The sequence below is a fragment of the Buteo buteo genome, chromosome 4 (genome assembly GCF_964188355.1).
Source record: "Buteo buteo chromosome 4, bButBut1.hap1.1, whole genome shotgun sequence".
Lineage (NCBI taxonomy): Eukaryota > Metazoa > Chordata > Aves > Accipitriformes > Accipitridae > Buteo > Buteo buteo.
Genome location: NC_134174.1, coordinates 49,507,671 through 49,523,944, shown reverse-complemented (window position 1 = coordinate 49,523,944; position 16,274 = coordinate 49,507,671). Strand labels below are relative to the sequence as shown.

Here is a 16,274-nt window from a genome sequence, read left to right as displayed (position 1 = left end):
TGGTTATCTAAGACTGAGGGAAATTTCTGGAATTCATTTTGTTAACTTTGAGTGAAAGCATAACCTTGGGCACGCATTCTACCTGCCTGCCTTTTTTAGGCACCACTTACGTATTTTGTGCTGAGATTTGCAAAGCCAGTTCAGAGATCTGGATTCCCAGGTTTTAACAGATGTAACAGAAATGGGAAGCACAGGTTTCCTTCTGCAGCTTTGAAAATCCCATCCTTATATACCATAATAGGCTAAGTGCTGACAATGTGCTGAGTGCCAGCCAGTGCAGGTCAGGACAGTCCCTGTGTTGAAAGTGCTTACTCTGTAGTGAGTAATATGTCTGAAAGTCTGGAATTTGCAAATATTCACTCGAAGGACAGCTTCCCTGCTCCTACCATGTCCACAAAGCAGAAGGGTGTTGTTTTGAGCAGGAACTTGACATAGGTTTGACACCTGTGGAACTGAGAAGGCTGTGACTTGGTCTCATCATCCGCATGTACTCAGCAAAATCAAGCTTTCAGCATTACACGTTTAGCTCAGTGTTCTACATTGTTGTATACTCCTGAATCAAGCAATGGAGACAGGTGCTCCTAAAGCTGCCCAGAAGCTTAAGTTTCCTTCACCTGAAAAATTCTTTTGACTTTTAGGTTTCAGGAGTACGTTTCTCATTGTACAACAAACCAACCAGATCCACTGTATATCAGAAGCAGTGATCCTGGAGTCCTTTTGGGAGAGGGGTCTAGATGTGCGAGTGAATTGTCTGCAGTCTGATTACCACGTCAGAGCTCTGAAATGTAAAGAGCTGCTTTTGGTTTTTGATTGCTGGGAAATTTGTGCCTTCTAAGCTGGGCTCCAGCCTGCTGTCCTGCAGCTTCAGCCTCACTGCAACCTGGGAGCAAATTTACACATTGCAAGATTGTACTTGATGCACAAACTGATTTTTTTCCCTGTCTTCTTTTTCATCTTACAATTAAGCACTATGTCCTTTAAACCAGTCTTATACCTGTCCTGGTTTCAACTGGGCAATATGGACAGTACCATATGCATCAAACTAGCTAGGAAAGGTAGGCTAGTCAGTTTTTTTGTGCAACTAGTGGGATTCCTCATTATTCTTAACCTGTAGGTAGTAGTGGCCCTTTCCTTGAGAAAGAAAAAGGAAGTGAAATACATCTGTTCAGTAATCTGTGGATTCTGGATCTGGCAACAATCAGGTCTTCCTTTCTCCTGGATGATTTTAAATTAAAAGCTATGCCACCGTCTGTTAGAAGAGTTGTTTCCTCCACAATATATAACAATGGGTGATGATTTAAGTTCCCATTTTCTTAAGATATCATTGATCTCCACAGACTTCAAGTAACATTGTACATATGATATACAAAGGAGTCGTAAACATTTTTTTCCTTGACTCCCTGTGATTCTTGAATATTTCTATCCAGTCCACGTAATTTCTCTATCTGTGAGATGAATAATGTTTTTTGGGGTTTTTTTCCCAGTCTCTCCTTAAGATGTGAGATGTCCATATGAACATTAATATCATTTACACATTCAGGTTGACACTCAGAACACAACATACTCATAACTACTGAGTTATGCCTGCTTTCCCATTCAGATCACAGGTTGCTATCCTTACTCCCAAGAAGGAACAGTTTGTACAAATACATAACATATCTTGCTGGAATTGTGCCAAGACTTGTGTATTTACAAAATCCCACAGCAGGTGATTTTTGTGTGATAAGACATTTGGAGTAATAGAAGTGTCACCAGAGAACTGAAAACCTTTAATTACTTCCTTGGGCCTTTTTGGAGGATAAGAAGAAATCAACCTGATTTCCAGCAATGTTGGTTTAGAATCTAGGAATAATTCTGCAACTGTAAAAGGAATAAAGCATTAGCAAATGTGATGATGCTCTTCCCCAAAAGCTGTTAAAACAGGCTGGACAAACCTCTGCCAGTTATAGTTAATTCTGTTAATGAAGAAAGGTGGAATGGCTCACCCCTCAGAGTCACTACCTGCCCTACATTTGTGGGATTCTGTTTCTTTAAAATAAAATCATTCAATGGGACTTAGTAAATCATCTTTGTCCCTGACTTTGTTATCATCACTTCTGTGGGATTCAATAGCAAAATTGAGATGCAATGCTGAAAGAGGCTTCACAAATTGTTGTAAATATTGTTTTCAGGGAGTCTGGGAAGTATTTTTTACTCTAGGGAGTGAAAAATAGGCATCTTAATGGAAACAACCTGTCCTTTTTAACTGATAGTGCCACTAAAAGTCATACTTCCTACTCTCCATATTTCCCAATGTCGTATTTCTCAGCTTTGGCACTGCGAAGACAACAGCTCCCTTGATATTTCAGCACTCTTACTGGCCAACAGTTGCATTTCTAGGAGATAACTCATCTTGCAGATCTAGCTTCAGATTTACATGAAGGTCTGCAGAAGTAATTTTTGAAGTTCCTCTCTTCCAGGGGAATCTCTGGATTTCTGCCTGCAGTCAAGACACTGAGATTAGTAAACTCTCGAAGCACTAAAGATAAAAAAAAAAAAAAAAAAAAAAATCTCTTTCTGACTCCTGAGTTAAGTTACTACCTTAATGAAGGAGCCATCCCACCAAAGTTCACAGGGTTTGAGCATAAAGTGTATCTGTGGCCCTGAGGAGTACTACTGATTTCAGCACAAGACCACACATTCTAGAGAGAGTGATTTTCCAGTGTATATTAAAAAAAAGGACTGTCAAAGGCTAATCCTTTTCTCTCTGACGTTACAGTGTACAGTGAGTTTTCTCACTATTAACTTTGCAAAATCCTGCCTAACCTCACTGCTAGCACGTGCTGTCTTCCCCTGTCCCGGTGGCCCACACAAGGGGGTTGCAGCCTGTCCACCAGACATATTGAATCTTCACTTCAGCACACTCTTGCCTTTACCTCCATAACTGACCCTCCGGTGATAGCCAAGCTGGCAGACATATGCCATTCCCTCCCACAGCTTCAAAAAAAGGATGCTTATGAAAAGAAGATAGCCAGAGGAAAAGATGGGCTACCACCTTTTCCTTAGGCTGCACGCAGTATGCACTTTCCTCCCATCTGGGCATTCAAGCAGAAAGAAGCAACAATCTGTACCTGTGGCCAAAGCCCATCCAGTCGGCCTGGAGAGTCCTGTCTAGACACTTTCTGACTGAGTGTGCTCAGGTGGGGACACAGGATGCGCCTGGGCCATGCCATCTGGACCCTATCCGCATTTTTCCTGTGGAGCTCTTTACTGAGTGTGACTACAAACCAGGATGTTTCTCAAATATGAAAGGGAAAAGGCCAAAGATTCGAGTTTGGCCTTTGCAAGAGAAAGGGAGAGAAAAAATAGTAGTTCCAGCATGTGCTTGCTAAGAAAGAGCTACTTCATGACACTGGGGCAGGGCTGCTTTCTTTGTGCTGTGGAGTAACCTGGAAAAGAGTGCAATTCCTAGAGACTGGATCAAAAAACCCTCACTACCACCTCTTGATTCTGTACCTTTCCCATTTACATTTCCTACAGCATCCCCCTGGCACTGCAGTGTGCACCCAACAGCACAGCATGGCCAGTCCATAGGTGGCAATTTGCCATGTATTGGGAATCAAACCAGCAAACATATGCATACTTGGCAAGGTTTTATCCTTGCTAACCTAATAGATTCACCAACGAGCACAGGGCATGCCAGTGAGGGTGGGGTTTCATTTTCAAGTCTTGCTGCAGGAAATTAGGATTACTAAAAATATTGTGAAGCTCTGACTGGAACTTGGGACATATGCTTGTTAAATCCAGAGAACTTAGAGGTGAAAATTCAGTTTGTTCTATAAACAGTTTTCTTGCCCTGGTCCATGTTAAAATCCTTCTGCATCATATCCCAAACAAAAACATCACATGCATCATATAGACACTGAATTCCAAGGCAAATGTCTGCAGCAATAGTCACTAAAATATATAAGATTGAAGTGAACTGGGAACTGAGCCCTTTTCTGCTTATTTTTGATGGTAAACTAGAACCAGGGGAATTTTTTTTTTTTTTTAAATTAGAAATTCACATTCATTTTGTCATCTTCATGATAACTGGCGTGGTCATGGAACAGTGAGATTGCGGTAATCTGTAAGTGCAAGTTGACATCAGTTCTTTTTTCCAGACAAGTTAAATTTATTCCTGGTAATCATGACATAAAAATCAGAGTAATTTTCATTAAAAATCCAACCCTTCTAGGTAATTTCTAACATGTTTATATACTGGACAAACTCAATAAAAACAAAACTATGTATACACATACTTTAGTTTCCTATAAATACTCACATGATAGACTTTGCAGATTGTTTATTAAGAAAAATGTTCCTATAAGTGAACTCATTTGAATAATTGCCCATGTGACTGGAATAAACTAAAATTAAACTGGAAGAAATCTGGAAGAGGGGTCATTTTGCATTTGCCAGAAGATACACTGGAAAATGATGACTCTTCCTAATTTGTATTTGTGCAAAGTGTGTGATCCCAAGATGAGAAAACAGAGATACAAGATAAAGACTGTATCTAGAAATGTCACATTGGAATAGAATTCTATTTGAAGAAATCATTTCAATGTTATTTTAGAACAATGATGGAATTTTTCAGGAAAGGGGGTTGTAGCCATAGAAATCCCAATGACATCCTAAGTGAAGAGCCAGGATGGAAAGAGAGAGGTGAATGGCCAGTCATTCACTGTCTCTTCCTCTTCTGCCCTAGTATCAGTCCCACCTCTAACATCAGTTATTAAAGTCACGCTATTGTTCCAAAAAGGAGGTGGTGGCAGGATTCCAGGTTTACACTGCCAAAACGCTATCCAATCCAAATGAGATATGAAATCATAGAATTAGTTTTCTTTCCCTGCCTGTTCAAAAAAAAATGGTTTTGGACAAACAAACCAGCAAAATTAAATTAAACATGTGGTTGATAAATGAAGTACAGAAGGGTATATGGAATAAAACCCTGGCTACCATAGGTACTTTAAAGTAGTGTTGGCTTCCATGCACTGTTATTACGCATCCTTTGCTGAAAACTGTATACCCTTCACAATTTTGAACCTCCTGTGTGTTTCCTCATATTTTCAATCAAATTATTACATACTAGAAATATGCATAAGGGAAATTATTCTACACATTTTATGGTGTGCTGTTGCTTGTAGCAGTAATTGAAGTACCTTTTCCACTTATGAAAGTACTAATTTTATTTGGTTTTATTGCTTTTCTAGATGCAATTATTTATTTAGTGTGTTTTGGCTTTATTAAATTATGTTTACTATAGGAACATCATAAAAATGTATGAAAGCAACACATCAGCCACTACTGCCCAATGACTTGTTTTGGGGAATCTAGTGTTATTTTTCATATCCAAACATAATAGAATAAAGTAAGAATAAAGAGATAATCTACACTGGAAAACAATGCAATTTTGAGATAATATAATAGAACACCTGGACAATATGATTTCATAAATCTTAGTTCTAAAATTTACATGAGCTGGGTGTTGGGGTGGCTATTTTAGGACATGCGGCATTTTGTAAATGGAAACATAACATGAAATACAATTAAACAGCAAAGGGGAAAGCACATACAGATTTAGCTTGCTCTGAGCAACTGATTTCTACAGAACAATGAAAATATTTCTACTTCAAAAGATGTATCAGGTCAGTCTTAGGAGATATAGAGTTTTACTCTGGCAGTGACTAACAGCTTGTTTGAAAGTTTTATCAGATTCATTTTTAGGAGGCTTTTCACATGCACTGTATCATTCTGCATTGAGGGTCTGAGGTGACATCCACTGAAGTTGTCAGTAAAACTCCCAATACCTTCAAATAGGGACTAGGTGAGCTATCATTACACTGAGAAGAAAATCTTCAACATTTGCTGACATTATTGTGATGTCCAGCCTCAACTCCTGTATTTAGCCTCTGTACTACCTATTGAATAGGTGGGCACATATAGTTTTGAGATCTCAAAAGGAATCTTTAACATACCATAAAAGGCAAAAACAACTTAAGCATCTAGAAACTGAGGCTAATACTCTCTGGCTAGAAGGAAGAGGGGAATGTAATAATTGATAAGTATCAAAGCAGTTGACCAAGAGTATTTTCTAACTCTTTAAGCCACCAAAGCCAGGATAGGACAGATGTCTTTAAACACTGTGGTTCAGTTCAGTCCTGATACACAAAGAAAAGAAATGTGTGATTCTAATTCTGTTACATACAAGATCAGGCTGGGATCCACAGGACATCCTTTTACATCATTACACAAGAGAATTCAACGAAAGCAGGAAATTTTCTGTGTAGTCAACAGTGGTGCATTTGATAGTGAATGAGGACTAGGAGCTGAGATCAAATAGGACTACCCATGCAAGGGGAGGAGGAAAAACCATGTGAATAATCAAATGCAAAGATTACAGACCTGCAGACAGCCTGCAAATGGCCTTTACTCACACACACAGATCAACTGACTTCAACGACACCACTTGCAGCAGCAGCTGCACAAAGTATTTCAGGATTGGATCTGCAGAGAAGAAATAAGATTAAATTAATGCTGGAAAAGTGTAAACTGATCCACCCAAGGGGAAACAATGAGCAACTGTCAAGGCAAAATGAGAGGATTCCAGAGCAGTGCAAAAGACAGGAAGCAAGGGAGCACAGGGACTGATTTCAGAGGATATTAGATGTTTATCTTTTTAGCCAGAAGGCAATATAATATTTATTCAAACACATTTCAAGGAAACAGGAATCATTTATGTTAAATCAGAAAGAAATAAATAGCAGTAAATAAAACATAAAGGAAACTCTTGGCATTGAAAAATATTGTCAATTTCTTCATTATAACATTTAAATACTGCATGGAAAAATCTTGGTTTATGAACTTTGAGTCAGTTTTCAGTTTACAACTGGCAAAGCCTTTCTTGGTCTTAGAGATGCTACCTTTTCTATGAGGTATAGTCTTGTGACTGCAAAAATTTGCATGGCTGAAATGTTTTTTTGTTTGTTTTAATTGTCCTTTTTAGGCTTAAACTTGAGGACACCAGTTACATTCAGGTAGAACACAGTACCTGAAAAGATAAAAGAACAAATTCTCCAGTTCTTCAATTGCACAGGGCCTTAGCACTTCACCCTTCTTCAGGAAGCACAGACTTTAATCTTCTACAGATGAACTGAAATCTATTTCAAGTACTAGGGCCCCACATACAATTCCACAGCAACTCTTTTATTTGTTGCTACATTTTCTGAGGTGAATTTGTTATGAATAACCCACTCCCAGCTGATGAGCCAACACACACAAAGGAACACAAGACAAGACTTTCCTCTTCTAAGCCACCACTCTGAGACTGGATGAAGTCCCCAATAGCAGTAGGAAGCTATCCTCTTACCCACGTGAAGTTTGTTCAGTAAATTGTCTTGATAAAATCTCTCTTAGCTAAGTTTTATAGTTTTAAGTCTAAAACTCAACCACTGTAATACATGAGATGGCTTTGGTGGTATGGCCTTTGTTCTAAACTCTGAACTCATCTATAGCATGGCAAAAGTGGTGAAATCACATTGGAATTACAGTAACTCAATTCTATCCATTTTTGCTGCCTTCTGCATACTTTTAACATGGTTTTTGGTTCTGTTAAGAAACATATTGAGAGATACTGTGAGTGGCTGTGATTAGAGATGTAACTGGTCCAATGTGTACAGCTAGGAAGCAAATCTGGCATATATATTTCAAATTGTGTAATCTGCAATAACTAAAATTAAATTGGGAAATTTAGGATTAAAGAGGCTGAACATTTTGCTAACACACATCTTTCAAATTTGCAGTATTTGAATTGTCCAATTAAAATGTTCAGTGTTTGAGAAGCGAAGAGAAATTGGAAAGTAACCTGAAAATCCTACTATTTCCTGTTTCTTATTATTAATATTAATTTCATCTTCTATCAACTAAATCTAGTGCTGATTAACAGCATAGTAGAATTAGCATGTGTGAGAGAAGAAATATAGCCCATTCTATAGAATATTTATATTCAGTGGTAACGACATTATAACTGTAATTTCTTGGTTCTGTTTCCTAGCCAAAAATCGCAGAGGAGAATTTAACATACGCTGAACTTGAACTTATGAAGCCGATTCAGGAAGCCAAAGGCATTCCCAGTACGACAGTCTATGCACAGATACTCTTTGAGGAGAACAAGCTGTAATAGTTCATGCCTGTATAAATGGCCTTTGTCTGTGTTCTATTTAATTCTTGCTGTGCTGTTTATTTATAAAAATCATACAAATGTCCTTATTTTTTTATTTCCATTCATGCACTTCTATTTTTCTATGAGACTTTTAAACAAAATGTAGTTGAAAGTAATCATAGAAAAAGCAGCTGGTCTACAAGTGGCATCCAAGAGACACCCTTCATAGTGTTCAGCGCCCCTGTTTTAAATGGACTGAAGTTCCACCTAGGGCATTTTCAATACCAAACATTATTCCTTCTTTGATACTAATGTGACAAGTCCAGCTGCAAACGTCAACATCTTAGCAAGCCTCAGAAGGACTAGTAGCAGGATCTATGCACATCAGCCTGCTTCTGAAGACAAAGACCACTGACCAGGAAATTTGTCAATTGAATGCTGTTGTTTCCATCAGAAAAATATTAGCTCAGTAAAGCTGAGACTTTTTTTCGCAGCAAAGGAAAAGCTAAAACTACTTTTTCTTTTGTTTCCCTGCAGAAATAGTTATAAAAAGGTTTGGTTTCTATATTTTCAAATTCCCTTTTAAATGACATTGTCTTTAAAAACTTATGTTACTTTTAGTAAAGTGCTTCTTAAGTGCTTGAAAACAAACATTTCAAAATAATCCAAAAGAAACATTCATAGTTAAACCCCAATAATTTAAGGAAGAATATTTGTAGCTTGGGATCATTTTCCAGGATGTGATCTTTTTAAAATTCTGGTTGGGAGTAGGAAAAACTTGATAGTAAGTAAAAGACTTTGACAGAACCAGGACACTGCTTTTGGCTTTGATTTAGATTGGTGCTTCCAAACCTGCAACAGTTTCCTCTTGTGGCCTACATTACTGAGCTGCTGATCTAGAGGAAAAATCACACAGCTTCTCCTTTAGTATGGAGCAGACTCCGTTAACACCCTGCTCACTTACGTTGGAGTTATTTCTTTGGAAAGACCAGGGCTCAGGAGATAGGGAAATGAGCCTAATGTGAGAGCACAAAATACTCTTCCTCTTTCTTCACCTCTTGATAACTGAGAAGGAATTCTTCCCTTTCCTTTGATACACATTCCTGGAAAATGGGGTATTCTGTGGCATCCTAGGCATTTCAGTCATGAAGGATAGCTAGACTGATGTTTTCAAGCTTCTAAATCTACAATGCCCAAATTCCACCAAAGCTCAGGGTGAGTTGGGTACCCAACACCTTTTAGCCCTTGAGAAGCTTTAGCCCTCGAGTAACCATAGAGTTAATGGACACATAAAAACATGGGCTCTTTAGCTCACCATCAGGCCATGGAGATCTGATATTTGTCGTGTGCCAGGTCCTCTCCAGGTCTGGGAGGGAGCCGCTTGACAGGCCACTCATTCAGCAGTATCCAGTGTGGATTTTGGAGTAGCACTCGCAGGCCTTGGGTTTTGAAATCCTCACCAAGGTGATCCAAGTTGCTTCCTCCTTTACAGGTCAGGCTTTTTTAGTGATACAGCAACTTCTCACCGGGGCTCAGAGCACAGCTGGGAACCATCGCAGGAATACTCATGCTCTTATTCCTGTTACTGCATGGGAGCACAGAAGTGTTGGGCAGGGCTGACAATGCAGGGATGGGGACACACAACAAAGGGATAGAGCACAACGCTGCCTTTTGGAGGGTTTTACCAGAATAAGCGAGTCTGTATAAACTGCTTTTTAACTTTTTTGAACAGGGATAGAAATTAGGCAGCATATATAATGTTACTGTATAGCCAGGATGTGTAAATGTAAAATACAGTCATCTGCTTCCATGTTAGATAAAAATCTCTTGTATAAAAAAGAGAATTTAAGAAAAGCTTGGCCATTATGTACAGTACAAATTCCAATTCTAGTCCCTCATCAAAACAGTTCTTTCCAAACTAAAGCTAGCTTTTATCAAGAGGTTTGCTAGTAATTATTTGCATTTTTAATGTTTGCATTTGTGAGCTGTCAAGAAAATGTTTGTTTTGCATTTTCATTATCCCAGGAGTTTAATCACACACCAAAAGGGCATGGTATCTTTCCTTGTCCTCTGATTGGGTGATGGACTTTCAATGACAACAGCAATCAATTCATTGACCAAAAAGAAATTGGTGCTAAAGAGTGATCAAACATTCAGGGATCAATTTTGGAACAGCCAGAGTTCAACTGACTATTCAGAGAGGACATCGCTTATGCAGACAGGTGTAAGGAAGGCCTCAGAAAAGTATAGTATATATACTATATATAGTATATATAAATAGAACTTATTAGTGATTCCTTTGGAATTAAAAATAAAACCCTAACACATTAATGAGTTGATCACTTAGTTGTGAAAACTTTCTAAAGTTTGATGTATATAAACATTCCTTTTACATACAACTGGCCATTGTGCCCATTGTTCAGAAAAATCCTCTACTGTATGTTTAAGCCCAGTATTTTAATGAATACCATTCTTTGTGTATTAATATTCTATATATTCTTGTTTATATTTGATATCTAATTCCCCAAAATAATAGTTAATTGAGCTAAATAAATTACCTTCTTTGGTGCAATAAGTTCTCTCAGTCTGTGTAGGATTTATTGCTTGCTAGAGAACAATTCGAGGATATATGTTTATCTCATACTCAGCATTTAGACAATCCCAATAGGTGGCAATTGAATTTTTCATTTTGCAGAAGTTCCATGATTTTAAATTTTTTTCCATTTGTGACTGACTTCAGATGACAGCAGAACCCTGAAAGGCAACAGACCAGCTGAGCGAAAGGAGGCCAGAAATACTACTTAGGAGAACACCCATCTTCCTGACTAGACATTTCCTATGCCTTTTGTTATGCAGCATCCACCCAGATTTAATAATGTCAGATCATATCATTGGAGAAAGAAAAACATCATCCTTTACCTTGCAATTAATTGTACATCTTTAAGTACACACACTTTAAAGACTACCGAGAAGAAAGTTTCACAGAGTATGATGTGCTTTGGTGGGAGAAATGCAGAATAAATTGGATTTAGCTCCTTCTAACAGGAACGGCAAGGCCGAATTAATGTCTGGCCTAACTCCGTCTGGCTTCAGCAAAACAGCAGAGCTGAATGTGGTCCACTGTTCTTTTATGACAGGAGCTCCCATGAAGACTCTTAATACCTTATTAAGCAGCAGTTGGAGTCTGCTGAGTCATACTATTTTGGTTACTCCTTCTGTTGTCATTGGTAAAACATGGGCTAGTGCTGAAATTTTGACAAATACAGCTTTATTAGCTTCATGCCAATTTAGTATCAGATTGTTAAATGTTAATGTACTGCATCCTATAGCTTTAAATAGAATTAGAGATGTTTACAGCTTTGGTTAAATGCACCTTGTTCCTCCACATTAAATTTTATTACTAGAATCCTCCATCAGCAAATAGGAGTAAATCATATTAGTGTTGCGGGCTGTGTGGGGATTGATTCTGCAGCCCAAGGAAAAGGTGTTTTATTACTCTTTATTACAACTTTCTAATTGGTAGGTGTGGTCAGAATGTCATTATCTCTGTAATTACAAGCAAATTATTTGTTTTAGAAAAACTGTAACATAATTGTGAGGTTCTTTTCATTAAGAAGTTCAATAAACTTTTGTACTTAGCCAGGGTTTGGCCAGGTTCTGCTAGCATAGCAGAAGTCAGACCAGATGAGGTCTCATTTGGTGTTTGATTTGTAGGTCAAATTCTGCTTTTTGAGGGCTTCTCCAAAACACCTCTGGTGAGTGACATCAAGGAGCAAAGACCCTTTTTTGGCTTCTGTCTAACTTGCCAGGGTAAAACATAAAATTCCTAAATTCCGCTGCATAACAGTTGCTCTTCTGAGTTTCCTGCACTAATCTGAAATATACTCATTTGGTGTACTTTATTCCATCACCTTGTTTGACCCCATTTTACTACCTTGGTTGGGAGGCGGGGTAGATTGAAAAACTGCATGTCAATAGAATACTCTAAGTTTGTGTTATTCCTCTTGGAAAAAAAAGAGAAAATGGAGATAGAACATATTTTGAGATGTCAGCTAGTCTATTACTTTATCTCCAGGTTGGACCAACTCAGCCTGACTTAACCTGGTAGAGGTTGGTCTAACCTCTTCTTAGAAACTTACGATGATAAGGTTCCATACTCTTCTCACCATCCATTTCCACAGCCCTAATCATTCAAAATGCTTCCTAGCATATAGGCTATATCTTCTTGCCTTTTCCCCAGTAGACATCCAGAACATCTCCCTTTCCTCCTAACAGGCTTCCCCATATTTGAAGACTATTGAAAGGAAAGTTGAAAAGAGAATTGACAACCTCAATTCTGTCAGGCTTTCCTCTTGTAAAGAACAAATGATTCCCAACGCTGCTTCTGTGGAAAAGATTAACAAATTATTCCAGAGAAAACAGCCCTGGAAATTCAGGGACTCGTTAGATTTGGGTTCTGAGCTGGCTTCCCAGATCCCATTCTGAGCACAGCCCACATGGGAAAACACCTGCTGAAACACCTGCACAAAACACAACATAGCTCCAACATGTGGATCTCAAACAACCCCTCTCCCTGACTGCCCCAGCTCTTTCAGCAAACTTTACAGCAGTTCCATATTCCAGCATTTCTACTCAGAGGCTAAATGCTGAAGCAGTGTGCTCTACTGACTGTATAGCAATAGGTAGGGTAAGAGTCCTACCCATCTTGGCACCATATTGTGTTAAGTCTCTCCTGTTCCTCACCAGCATTGCTGGGTTGTATGCAAACCCCATGAGAGGCTTTTCAGTCTTTGACTACCCCAGTCAGAAATGTTCTGGCAGTCCTTTTCGAGCCTCCAGCTGAGACTTGCTCAGGTTTTCATTTTAGTACATAACACAGCTAGTCACTGCAACTGCATTTCTCCCTGCTGTGCAGGACCTGGGACTCTCCTGCATCTCACACCAGGGAAGTAGGAGGTCCTGTGCACAGGGTCCCCAGGCAAGCTCACTTGGGTTCTGGTCCTGGCTAGGGAAAAACTTTGGGCAAAGGGACTTCTTAGCTTCCTGCGTGCCTGTTCCCTGTGCCCCTCTTGAACGCAAGCTGTTGAGTCAAACTAAAAACTTTCCCTCTTGGATTTAATTTGAGTTGTTAAACCATGTTAAAGTCCTATCTATCTTGTCTGCAGCAATATTTTACCAGAAGGAAGTGAATGAGAATGCAACAGTGCATTAGGGCTCTGTGCACAGAGCTGCACAAGACAAGATCACCTTTGAGGGCTTTTGCCTTCCTCTTCTGGACTGGCATGGTCTTGGGCACAGCTGACAGCAGCTACAGTACATAGCTACCCACAGCCCCACATCTATCTTTGAGAAATTAGCTCTTGATCTTTTGGATTATCCTCAGGAAAGAGGAGGTATGCAGGAACTTCTCTGACTACTAACAGTTCTCTCTGACACCAGGGGGGGAGTACAGCACAGAACCAAGGCATCACGTAAAACATACAGGGCAAAAAAGACATGGGGATGTGCAACAGTTATCACTTTCAAACATGGTAATGTGATGCATGTCCTCCACTTACCATAAAAGCAAACAAGGCATCACTGGATGCTGCTCAGTGGTGCTACACCACTTCCTCCACCTCTGATTCTGCCTGCTGTGCACAGAAACTAGAAGGAAAACTGCTCAGCACCATCTGTGAAGGGATTTTTCAGGCAGCCAGTTAAGCAGCTTTACAAATCTCATTCCCCTGCACTAGTTCTGTGGGAGACAAGTAAGTGGAGAATCCTGGCCTAGGTACTCAGATCAGAGAGGATCAACAAGATTGACAGCCAGCCATCATTATTCTACATGGCACCCCTACGCCTTAAATGGTCCTGCTTTGCAATGGCACTCTGCTCTCACGGGAACATGTGTCCTTCAAATCCCTAAGGCAAACATAGCTATGCTCACTTCTACCTCTACTTCCTCCTTGCTTGCTCTCAAAGAACAGCCAGAGAAGAGTAGAGCTGTGTCCTGCCAGGGAGCTAACTCAAAAGCCAGAATTAGTAAATCACTGTGCACATGACGACGGCAAATGGCAAAGGCCACTCCTATGTATCACTATAAAAAATAACATTAATTGGGATGCTTTGCAATTTCCTGTACAACCCATAATTAGGTTAGATAAGAAACTAGCAGTGTCTAAGTGCTATAAATGTCTAAATTAAGTTATTTTGAAAGTGCTCGGCACTTTGACATTTGAGAGTTCAGAGTAATTGGGGTATTGAAATAAAATTGCTTCTGTTATTTAAAAGGTCATTATCTTCTTTGGGTAGATATATAAGGACTATTTTCCACTCTACTGAGCTGTTCTATTTGGTACAATTAGACCTGCTTGAGTAGATTTCTAGTGGGCCTCCTCCCACTTATCACAGTCCTAGCACTGCCACAAGGAAGGTCCTGTAAATATACAGCCCAAATACAGAGTATATATTCAGCTCATAATCGGGCTCTGAAGAGCCAAGAGCTGCACGGAGCTTCAGACAGACACCCACCATGAACAGCACAGGCTGCTACACCCAGCAAGGTGGCAACTGAGTCACTACACAACAAAAGTCAACAAATGCCAGGTTACAGGCAGAAGCCAGCCTGCTGGGCAGACAAAGGCTTTGGAGCAAATCAGAGTTTCGCCTTCCCAACCAAATTACCTCATAGTCTGGCAGCAACTATGGTTATTTCAATAACGCTACTGGAATCCCTTGTTTACAACATGCATGGTCCCACTGTCACAATAAAGATATGCCTTTTGCTTGCTTCCCGGATCTGGCGCTCTGCAACTGCGACAGTCAAAGATGGGAACTTAAACGACTACACCTTGACTGCATTTCATTTTGGTTAGTCCAGCAGTGTCAGTAAAATAAGGGGGTATAAAGACATAGACATTGGCAGAAGAGATTTAACTTATCACCACCTCTCCACTAGAGACTGCCACAGCCAGGAGACCATGGGGAATGGACTGAGCACAGGAGTGGCCGGAGAGCACTGTTCATTGCAGTGGCTTAATCCCTGCGCTCCCCCCATGAGAGCTGAGCATCCCACCAAAACTGGAGTAGCTATGGGAGCATGACTTTTCATTGTCCCTCTTGGCCAGGGAACAGGTGTACAAGGGAGAAACAAAGTCCTTAGAGTCTCCTGTCCAAGCTGAACAAGGAGACAATTTCTGACCTGAAACAGGGAAAGTTCTCATGCTGCTGTTGCAGTCACCCACACAGAGACAGCTTCTCCCCCATCCATAAGAGCTCACGATGTTCTTTCCACCACAGGACTCACCTGATATCCTCAGCTCCAGCCACCCAGCCAGCACACTCACCGTTGCTCCCTCAGTGACTGCCCTACAACAACAACCCCTCACATGCATAGGGTTGTAACACTTGAGTATGAAACACATCAAGTGATGACTGAACACAGGCATAGCTGTCCCCATCATAAGGCCTACATTTGCTCAATACTCATTACAGCAAATATTACTCATGGTTACTAAGATCCCAATGTACTGCTGAAGGCTGCCTGGTTCCAGATGCCAAGTTTCCATAAGACATTTAACTCCAGTGCAGGGAATGAGGGGGTTCCCTTTTAAAAACTTCATGTGGCAAATTTCCAGGAGCCTCCTGACACTTGGGAAGATCTCTGATGACAACAAGCATAGGGAAGGTTGGCATTCCTCCATGTCGTGGTTTAACCCCAGCCAGCAACTAAGCACCACACAGCCGCTCACTCACTTCCCCCCCAACCCAGTGGGATGGGGGAGAGAATCAGAAAAAAAAGTAAAACTTGCGGGTTGAGATAAGAACGGTTTAATAGAACAGGAAAGAAGAAACTGATAATGATTATGATAACACTAATAAAATGATAACAGTAATAATAGAAGGATTGGAATATACAAATGATGCACAGTGCAATTGCTCACCACCCACCAATCAATGCCCAGTTAGTCCCTGAGCTGTGATCCCCACTCCCCCCCCCCAGTTTACATACTAGATGTTGCGTCACATGGTATGGAATATCCCTTTGGCCACTTTGGGTCAGCTGCCCTGGCTGTGTCCCCTCCCAACTTCTTGTGCCCCTCCAGCCTTC

The 16,274-nt window shown here is 40.1% G+C and overlaps 1 protein-coding gene across 2 annotated transcripts in view; it reads left to right on the top strand.

The window, feature by feature from the left end:
* The window catches only part of VSTM4 (V-set and transmembrane domain containing 4), a 55,115-nt gene that overhangs the window by 30,495 nt on the left and 8,346 nt on the right, over window positions 1-16,274 (top strand). Inside the window, exon 8 of one of the 2 annotated variants that reach the window (XM_075025985.1) lies at window positions 8,075-11,962. The exons of the other annotated variant lie outside the window; for it this stretch is intronic. Within the exon in view, the coding sequence (XP_074882086.1) occupies window positions 8,075-8,200 (126 nt within the window). The 3' untranslated portion in view covers window positions 8,201-11,962. Of the gene's footprint in view, window positions 1-8,074; window positions 11,963-16,274 lie in introns of those variants that run through there. 2 annotated transcript variants of the gene reach the window in all.